At 42.4% G+C, this 10,214-nt stretch overlaps 1 protein-coding gene across 1 annotated transcript in view; it reads right to left on the reverse strand.

The window, feature by feature from the left end:
* spred1 (sprouty related EVH1 domain containing 1) overlaps positions 1-9,909 on the reverse strand; it is a 42,273-nt gene extending 32,364 nt beyond the window's left edge. Inside the window, exon 1 of the mRNA XM_079632881.1 lies at positions 8,875-9,909. Coding sequence (XP_079489007.1) covers positions 8,875-8,903 — 29 coding nt within the window. The 5' untranslated portion in view covers positions 8,904-9,909. The remainder of the gene's footprint in view (positions 1-8,874) is intronic.
* Between the last annotated feature and the right edge of the window lie 305 nt (positions 9,910-10,214).

The raw sequence follows: 10,214 nt of genomic DNA on the forward strand, positions 1-10,214 counted from the left end.
GTGTGTGTTCCTCATGTGTTCTCTGGTGTGTGTTCCTCATGTGTTCTCTGGTGTGTGTTCCTCATGTGTTCTCTGGTGTGTGTTCCTCATGTGTTCTCTGGTGTGTGTTCCTCATGTGTTCTCTGGTGTGTGTTCCTCATGTGTCCTCTGGTGTGTGTTCCTCATGTGTTCTCTGGTGTGTGTTCCTCATGTGTTCTCTGGTGTGTGTTCCTCATGTGTTCTCTGGTGTGTGTTCCTCATGTGTTCTCTGGTGTGTGTTCCTCATGTGTTCTCTGGTGTGTGTTCCACATGTGTTCTCTGGAGTGTGTTCCTCATGTGTTCTCTGGTGTGTGTTCCTCATGTGTTCTCTGGTGTGTGTTCCTCATGTGTTCTCTGGTGTGTGTTCCTCATGTGTTCTCTGGTGTGTGTTCCTCATGTGTTCTCTGGAGTGTGTTCCTCATGTGTTCTCTGGAGTGTGTTCCTCATGTGTCCTCTGGTGTGTGTTCCTCATGTGTTCTCTGGTGTGTGTTCCTCATGTGTTCTCTGGAGTGTGTTCCTCATGTGTCCTCTGGTGTGTGTTCCTCATGTGTTCTCTGGAGTGTGTTCCTCATGTGTTCTCTGGAGTGTGTTCCTCATGTGTTCTCTGGAGTGTGTTCCTCATGTGTCCTCTGGTGTGTGTTCCTCATGTGTTCTCTGGAGTGTGTTCCTCATGTGTTCTCTGGAGTGTGTTCCTCATGTGTCCTCTGGTGTGTGTTCCTCATGTGTTCTCTGGCGTGTGTTCCTCATGTGTTCTCTGGAGTGTGTTCCTCATGTGTTCTCTGGTGTGTGTTCCTCATGTGTTCTCTGGTGTGTGTTCCTCATGTGTTCTCTGGAGTGTGTTCCTCATGTGTTCTCTGGAGTGTGTTCCTCATGTGTTCTCTGGTGTGTGTTCCTCATGTGTTCTCTGGAGTGTGTTCCTCATGTGTCCTCTGGTGTGTGTTCCTCATGTGTTCTCTGGAGTGTGTTCCTCATGTGTTCTCTGGTGTGTGTTCCTCATGTGTTCTCTGGTGTGTGTTCCTCATGTGTTCTCTGGAGTGTGTTCCTCATGTGTCCTCTGGAGTGTGTTCCTCATGTGTTCTCTGGTGTGTGTTCCTCATGTGTTCTCTGGAGTGTGTTCCTCATGTGTCCTCTGGTGTGTGTTCCTCATGTGTTCTCTGGTGTGTGTTCCTCATGTGTTCTCTGGAGTGTGTTCCTCATGTGTCCTCTGGTGTGTGTTCCTCATGTGTTCTCTGGAGTGTGTTCCTCATGTGTTCTCTGGAGTGTGTTCCTCATGTGTTCTCTGGTGTGTGTTCCTCATGTGTTCTCTGGAGTGTGTTCCTCATGTGTCCTCTGGTGTGTGTTCCTCATGTGTTCTCTGGAGTGTGTTCCTCATGTGTTCTCTGGTGTGTGTTCCTCATGTGTCCTCTGGCGTGTGTTCCTCATGTGTTCTCTGGAGTGTGTTCCTCATGTGTTCTCTGGAGTGTGTTCCTCATGTGTTCTCTGGTGTGTGTTCCTCATGTGTTCTCTGGAGTGTGTTCCTCATGTGTTCTCTGGAGTGTGTTCCTCATGTTTTCTCTGGTGTGTGTTCCTCATGTGTTCTCTGGTGTGTGTTCCTCATGTGTTCTCTGGAGTGTGTTCCTCATGTGTTCTCTGGTGTGTGTTCCTCATGTGTTCTCTGGAGTGTGTTCCTCATGTGTTCTCTGGTGTGTGTTCCTCATGTGTTCTCTGGTGTGTGTGTTCCTCATGTGTTCTCTGGTGTGTGTTCCTCATGTGTTCTCTGGAGTGTGTTCCTCATGTGTCCTCTGGAGTGTGTTCCTCATGTGTTCTCTGGTGTGTGTTCCTCATGTGTTCTCTGGAGTGTGTTCCTCATGTGTCCTCTGGTGTGTGTTCCTCATGTGTTCTCTGGTGTGTGTTCCTCATGTGTTCTCTGGAGTGTGTTCCTCATGTGTCCTCTGGTGTGTGTTCCTCATGTGTTCTCTGGAGTGTGTTCCTCATGTGTTCTCTGGAGTGTGTTCCTCATGTGTTCTCTGGTGTGTGTTCCTCATGTGTTCTCTGGAGTGTGTTCCTCATGTGTCCTCTGGTGTGTGTTCCTCATGTGTTCTCTGGAGTGTGTTCCTCATGTGTTCTCTGGTGTGTGTTCCTCATGTGTCCTCTGGCGTGTGTTCCTCATGTGTTCTCTGGAGTGTGTTCCTCATGTGTTCTCTGGAGTGTGTTCCTCATGTGTTCTCTGGAGTGTGTTCCTCATGTGTTCTCTGGTGTGTGTTCCTCATGTGTTCTCTGGAGTGTGTTCCTCATGTGTTCTCTGGAGTGTGTTCCTCATGTTTTCTCTGGTGTGTGTTCCTCATGTGTTCTCTGGTGTGTGTTCCTCATGTGTTCTCTGGAGTGTGTTCCTCATGTGTTCTCTGGTGTGTGTTCCTCATGTGTTCTCTGGTGTGTGTGTTCCTCATGTGTTCTCTGGTGTGTGTTCCTCATGTGTCCTCTGGTGTGTGTTCCTCATGTGTTCTCTGGTGTGTGTGTTCCTCATGTGTTCTCTGGTGTGTGTGTTCCTCATGTGTTCTCTGGTGTGTGTGTTCCTCATGTGTTCTCTGGTGTGTGTGTTCCTCATGTGTTCTCTGGTGTGTGTTCCTCATGTGTTCTCTGGTGTGTGTGTTCCTCATGTGTTCTCTGGTGTGTGTTCCTCATGTGTTCTCTGGTGTGTGTGTTCCTCATGTGTCCTCTGGTGTGTGTTCCTCATGTGTTCTCTGGAGTGTGTTCCTCATGTGTTCTCTGGTGTGTGTTCCTCATGTGTTCTCTGGTGTGTGTTCCTCATGTGTTCTCTGGTGTGTGTTCCTCATGTGTCCTCTGGTGTGTGTTCCTCATGTGTTCTCTGGTGTGTGTTCCTCATGTGTTCTCTGGTGTGTGTTCCTCATGTGTTCTCTGGTGTGTGTTCCTCATGTGAAGCGCAGTCTCGTTCTCCAGCTCTCCTCAACACCCGCAGAGACGCTCACGGTTGGGTGGACAGCAGTGATGCGCGGGTCAATGTATAAACAACCCGCACCCGACCGACGTTTTCAACTAACCCGCCCGCAGCTCGGACCGCAAAAAAAAAGAAAGAAAATATTGTACCCGACCCACTTCCTGACCCGCGTTTTTTAAAAGTATCTAGTAAATGCTCATCGTAGCGTCATGGGCCATAGACGGAGGAACTAGGGGTGCGCATTTTTCTGAATGCTAGTTGATAGCCTAGTGTTTTGTAATAAAGGCTTGATTTATTAATTTATTTCGTTTCATTTTCTTAACAATTAAGATGCTGCATGTGTTTATACAGTCTAATCGAAGTGTGCGTCTCTCCTTCGACTTTCCCAACAAAAATCCCCCCCGCCCCCTCTCAGCAAATAGCCTACATAAACTGACATTACTGAGCTATATGCATTTAAAAGTAGCCTATTAAAATGGCACAATGGCATTGCTCAGTTCAACGTGCTGGGAAATCGGGCATTTTGTCCCGCGTCAGCTTTTATTCAAAAGTTAATAACGCGCTCAACATTCAAAAGGTAAATACGGATTTCCCACTGTCATCTCTGCAGACGGAGCTCGTGCTCATAGGCCTGTGTATTTCATAGAACATTGTGTCTAGTACTATATAGACATGTGACGATTTTCGGTAATTCGATAAATCACGATAATGAATATACACGATATTGTTATCGTGGGCACTTCAAAATACCGTAAAAAATAATAGATCCGAATTTTTATTTTTAGAACGTGAATTATAGCTTATTTTCCATCAACCGCTTGAACAAACACTGCGTATATGCTGCGCAGAACACGTGAGCGCACCCGGATGTAAACAGTGTTCACGTCACATCACATGTTGAATCACACTGCACGCAGTGCGCGCGCGCCACGGCAACTGACGCCGCATTCAAATTCTCACACGAAGAAGAAGAATGGCGGAAGGAGGAACGCTACCGACAATTTATCCCCCTTCAAAAAGGGTAAAGTCAGATGTATGGAAGTATTTTGGGTTCCAAAAAAATGCAGAGGGATTGCTGATCGAAGACAGTTTCCCTTTGTGTAAGACATGTGGGCGAAAAGTGGCTGCAAAACAAGGGAACACGTCTAACATGTTCGCTCATCTTCGTGACAACCATCCACTGCAATTCAGGGAGATAAAGGTAAGACACTTTATTTCTCATGTTGATAAAACAACTATTTGAAAGACAGGATGGCAAAGTTACGTTAACTTATTTCCATTTGCTGTATATGAAGAGTTAAGAGTTAGCATGAACTCCACTTGTAACACTTACGTTTGCGTCTCGTATTTTATCAACAAAAATGCAATATTCAGCTAAAAGTTATGTAATTAATAATGGAAGTTAGGCAGAATAATAATAATAATAAAATAAACACAATCATACATTTCCACACAGTGTGACTGTGTGAGTAAATGATGTTTATAGATGTTTACAAGAGAGTACAAGCTTAAGCTCATGTGTTTTCCATTACTAAAATCTAGTATTGAATGACAGAAGCATTTAGTTAAAAGTTGGAATTTGGATTATTTTTAATCTAACAAATAAAAAACGAAAATGTACTTTGCTTGTATTCTCTGTCTGAACAGCATGTTTTATTTATATTATCAGAGGTATGAAGTAATTCAGATTGGAAACTTCAATCAAACTGCCTGGAAACACAGTTCTTTCCAGAAGACCACACTGCTGCCAATATCAGTGAATTTTTTGATAACATGTTGCAGGAGTGGGGCATCAAAAAGGAGTCTCTTGTCAGTATTACAACTGATAATGCTTCAAACATGAAAAGGGCATTCGAGACTGACACCACCACCTTTCCCGGCCAGTGGTTTTGGGTGTTTTGGCCACAACTTGAATCTGGCCATTTCTAAAGCTCTGAAAATCCAGAGGGTGGACACAGCTGTCCGAAGCTGTCGACATTTGGTGCAGGGATTTTCAAGAAGCTGGAAGAGAAGAAGAGAGCTTAGAAATAAACAAGAGGCCTTAAATGTCCCTCAGAGGTCACTCATCCATGATGTAGTCACTAGATGGGGATCAACACAGAAAATGCTTCAGAGGTTTATTGAACAGCAGCAGGCAGTCTGTGCTGTACTGGCAACCGAGAGAGGCGCGTGGCATTTGATGCCAAAGGATGCAGATATTGCAGTCATTGAGCAAGTCTTGCAAATCCTTCAACCGCTCGGTGATTTTACTGATGCTTTGGCTTCAGAGAGCAGAGTGAGTCTGTCAGCCCTGAGGCCGGTGCTAGGTCACATCATCTCAGACGTTCTTGAGGTAAAAAATGAAGACAGTGCCCTCACCATAGACCTGAAGAGGGTAATGAAGTCAGATCTTGAATCCAGGTACAGTGTCGATGCAAAGAAGGTGATGGACTTGACAAGCTTTGTTGATCCCCGGTTTAAGGGAAGCTTTGCTGATGACCTTGATGCCACGGTCAACTGCTGTATCGAGGAATCCTCAAAACTGGCAGAGATGACAACGCTGAGTGAGGGAGCTGCCCATTCAGAGCAAAGCAGCACAACTCACACCCCCCCACCTACCTCTGAAAAACAGCAGCAAAGCTTGGCCACCCTTCTCAACAAAATCACCTCCACAAGGCAGCAGAGAGCAGATGAGCAGGAGGTTGAAGGCAGCAGCATTAAGTCAAAGACTGAAGCTGAAATAAAAGTGTATCTTTCTCTGCCACTAATAAAATCAGAGGCAGATCCATTACAGTGGTGGAGTTTACATGCTGAAGAACTGCCTCATCTTGCTACCTTGGCTGAGAAATTTCTCTGCATTCCTGCAACAAGTGTTCCTTCTGAAAGGGTATTTAGTGCCAGTGGACATATCCTCTCACCTCAGCGTTCAAAGCTCAAGCCAGAAAAAGTGAACATGCTCACATTTTTGCACTTTAATCTTGAAGAGTAAAATATGCCAGGTAGCCCAACACAACTTTATAGTTGTGTATCGTTCTGTTTTTGCAAATGTTGTTCTTTTGCAGTTTGCACATTATTCATTTTGAAATAATTGTTCAGTTTACTTATATATTTTATATTGTTTTACTTATATTTATTTGTTTTTAAATGTTTGAGGTAATTTTAGTTCATTAAAAAGGACAAAACTGAAGTTTACTGTTTTTATCCTGTTTCTCTTGTAAAGTGAACATGCTCACATTTTTGCACTTTAATCTTGAGTAAATATGCCAGGAAGCCCGACACAACTTTATAGTGTTTTTTTTGTGTGTGTTTTTGCAAATGTTGTTCTTTTGCAGTTTGCACATTATTCATTTTGATATAATTGTTCAGTTTACTTTTATATTTTATATTGTTTTATTTATATTTATTTGTATTTAAATGTTTGAGTTACTTTTAGTTCATTAAAAAGTTATTAAAGTTACTAAAAGGACAAAACTGAAGTTTGTTTCTTTTTTTAACCTGTTTCTCTTGTAAAATTACAATATCGTGATAATACCGTATACCGTGATAAATGCTCTCTCAATTAATCGCAGCATGAAAAAGTGATACCGGCACATGCCTAGTACTATATAAATTACAAAGGTTTAATTGGCTTCTTTATTTCAAACGACCCGACCGACCGCGACCCGAATATCATTAAAAATATTTTTGGATGACTCGTAACCGCGGGTGACCGCTCATTTTGGATCAACCCGCGCACCACTGGTGGACAGTATGAGAGCGGTGAGATGATCTCGCTCGTGCGCTCCAACACAACACACTTCACATTTAGAAGATATTCTACACAGAACGCTGTAGTTTAACCCTTAAACAGGCAAGAGTGGAAAATGATAAGCAACAAATTACTCCATGTAATTGTCTATATCATCTGGACTTAAGTAAAACATATCCAAAATATTTTTTGAAAAAGTGTATTTTATGAGTTGTGACTCCTGAGTCCGATTGGCTGATTAGGGTATAAAACAGGACCAAGAGATGAATCTGTTACTGCCACTGCATGTTTAAAACAATTATATCCTATCCTTCACCTGATCTAATGTTGACAAATTATACAGGCTATCATTCGAAAGCCTACGAACTCAAGATTCAGATTTGACATTGGAAGTTGCGTTACCATAGAAACGGTACTCTAAATTATTTTATCGGGCTCCTCCCCTTTTGGGCATCGACATTTCATAATTTATGATCAAAACACATATTGTCAGAGTCTCAAGGTTCCATATTTTGTGACAGAAATTATATTTGGACAGAAATGTATTAATTTGTTATGGCAGATTCCATACAATTAAATTCAATGGAATGTATATTACCCGGTGGCTATATTTGGTATTACGGCTAATCAGAATCTCATGGGAACTTCAATTTTTGTGAAATCAACTTCACATTTGGAACACAACTTGGTTAGATATATGGCTTTGATTTTATAGTAAAAAATATTTTGTAAAATACATATTTTACAAAAAAGAAAAAAAATAGTATATTTGATTACATAAAAGTTTCTATAAAAATATATTGCTCATTGTTAGTTCATGTTAACTAATGCATTAAATAATGTTAACAAACTATTTTTTATTTTATTTTAATGTGTTACCAAGTCTGACTCCTAGTCACCTGATCAATTATTGTTTATGTATTAAATTAAGTTTTAGGCAAAATATGTTCAGCACTGGTTATTATATCCTGATCATGAACATGGAAGATGACACGGCCAAACTAGTGCAGTGACGAAAAGGACAAAATGTGTGATTTGTCACATTGGGAAAAAAAATTAAAATATATATATATATATATATAGAATAATTTATACACAAAAGGAAACCAGCATTCCTTTACAATCGTGACAGATCATGTGACACGCAGTGTGCATAATGCATATATCGCGATTATATTATATTATGTGTGAATATACAGTGATTATATGAACGTAAATAAATAAACGCGTTTTGTAAGCATTCATTTCTTAAATATACTAATAAAAATGGGTCTACATAGAAAAAGTAAATGTGATATTTCCACTTGCGTTTGGTGCCATTACTTTTAATGCCAAACATCGTTGTGAAAACTGCCATCGTGTGTGTGTGTGTGTGTGTGTGTGTGAATGGGCACGCGGGTTCTTTATGAATGGAGGCGGGTCACGTGATCAAGGCAGCTCTGTCTCTCGCGCGCTGAGCTTCAGAAGGGCACATCACGGAAGTGACTCATAAACGTGAACACAGCGAACAATGTACAGCAGATTAGTCGCACTGCGTCCGTTGACAAGTCTCGTGTTTTGGACATTTTTATGAATGAGGTCTGCGATGATTGAGAAAAACATGGCGCCCTGCTCTCTGAGGCCGCGTGTCAATCCCGCTCGCGCGCCCTGCACTGTGCACGCGCGCCACGCGCCTGTCAAGCGCGAGTCTGCTGCCTGGATAGGGCACTCACTAGGGTTTGAGACGCGGCCTGACACTGCAGTAAATAACATTAAACACATCACTAACATATAAAGCGCTCGATATGAACACAGATCACACGAGCAGCTCTCAGAGACCCCGGAACCTGTGCGGAGTTCATCTACAAACACATTATAACCTTAACATCATATTTATTTCCAAATAGGCCCAAGTGTTTTCATTTGAGACTGAATAACGCTATTGACACCTCGCCAATAGGTCGTGTTGGTCATAAACTGCCACATCAAAGCTTTGTATTGTTCCAAAGGTAATAAATGTGTTATGATTTTAAAGTTCTCGATATATGATCGGACATCTTGAGTTTAGAAACAATCAGATGTCTTTATAATATGTGTCTATATACACGAGATATACTCAGCAAAGGAAATAACAGACATATCCAGATCCATATTCAGTGTTATGCGTGTGTGTGTGTGTGTGTGTGTGTGTGTGTGTGTGTGTACACACACTTACTCGTTGTTTGGATTTGATTCTTCGCTCATTTTTTCTCACGGGGATTGAAATCCTGGAAATATCATCGAGTTCGCACTCAAGGCGGGGAAATAAGGTGCAAATATCTCCATTTTCTCCGTGAAATCGCCACGAAAGGCCATTATTGACAGAAAGCGCCCCGATCTGCAGTCGGTCATGCTGCACGAGACGCCGAAACAGCGGATTCAGATCGGGAATGGTGTGTGAAAGCAATGAAAGCAACACTTAGATCCATCTGCACTATAAATCACATCCTGAGGCGAAACCATCGGAGTCTTCCTCATCCTGGTCGGACAAAAATCCCTAAATCCCAGCGAAAGCGAGTTTGGAAAATCCACACGAACCGACCATAGACAACTCCAGTGTTTCAGCGGTGAACCGACCCCTGTCTCGTGTACGCTTCCTCGACGCGCAGGGGAAGGCTGGAGCTGAGCGAAAGTCTCGGGTCGGAACAGAAAGTGTCACAGGAACGTGCCGAATGACTGCGATTCTTCATGGGAACTTTGAGGATCTGCTTTACGCGAACTCCATTTTCAGCACAGGCGAATCACATAGGAAAACTGGGCGGAAGAGCGGACGCGGCCTGCGCGCGCAACACAGATCCCTCCGCCGCACATTCCTGATCCCGCTCCTGACGTGCCGCGCGAGTCCAGATGACTGACAGTATTGACATGATCCACTCAGTGATGTTCTTCACCTGACCGACGTTATCTGAGGAAAGTCAGTTTTTAAAGCCACTTAGATACACTAAACATCCCTAAAGTCACCAGGAAATCAAAATGGACCAATCTTTTCTTTCTTTCTTTTTTTATGGAATATTGCAGCCTTTATTATAAATGATTATCAGTGCACTTTAGGGTGACCACCAGTCCCGAAATTGGGAGCTCAATTGCTCAGTGTCCTGCATTTCAATTGGGCCTATGTCTGTATTATTTTATTTCTTCCCTAAAATTACATGTATAGGCTAATTTTTTTTTTCCCTTCAATACAAAACATAAGGGACATGTTCCCAAAACATGTTTGTAACGTTGTTTGTTTGTTCGTTTGTTCGTTACGGCTACCTAAAGGGTAACACTTTACTTGAAGGGGTGTGCATAAGACTGACATGACACCTTCATAATCATGACATAACACATGCCATTAATATGAAGGAGGTTTTATGCATGTTTATGACAAATGTCATTAAGTGTAATTCGCTCAATTGTGACATTTATAAATCAAATATGACATTGTTTGAGATGTCTTTTGTTATGACAACTTGACATAAACCAATACATCATAACCTGTAAGTGTCTTGGTAATGACAACTTGACAATACCAAG

This window comes from Phoxinus phoxinus, assembly GCF_949152265.1.
Source record: "Phoxinus phoxinus genome assembly, chromosome: 13".
Classification (NCBI taxonomy): Eukaryota; Metazoa; Chordata; class Actinopteri; order Cypriniformes; family Leuciscidae; genus Phoxinus; species Phoxinus phoxinus.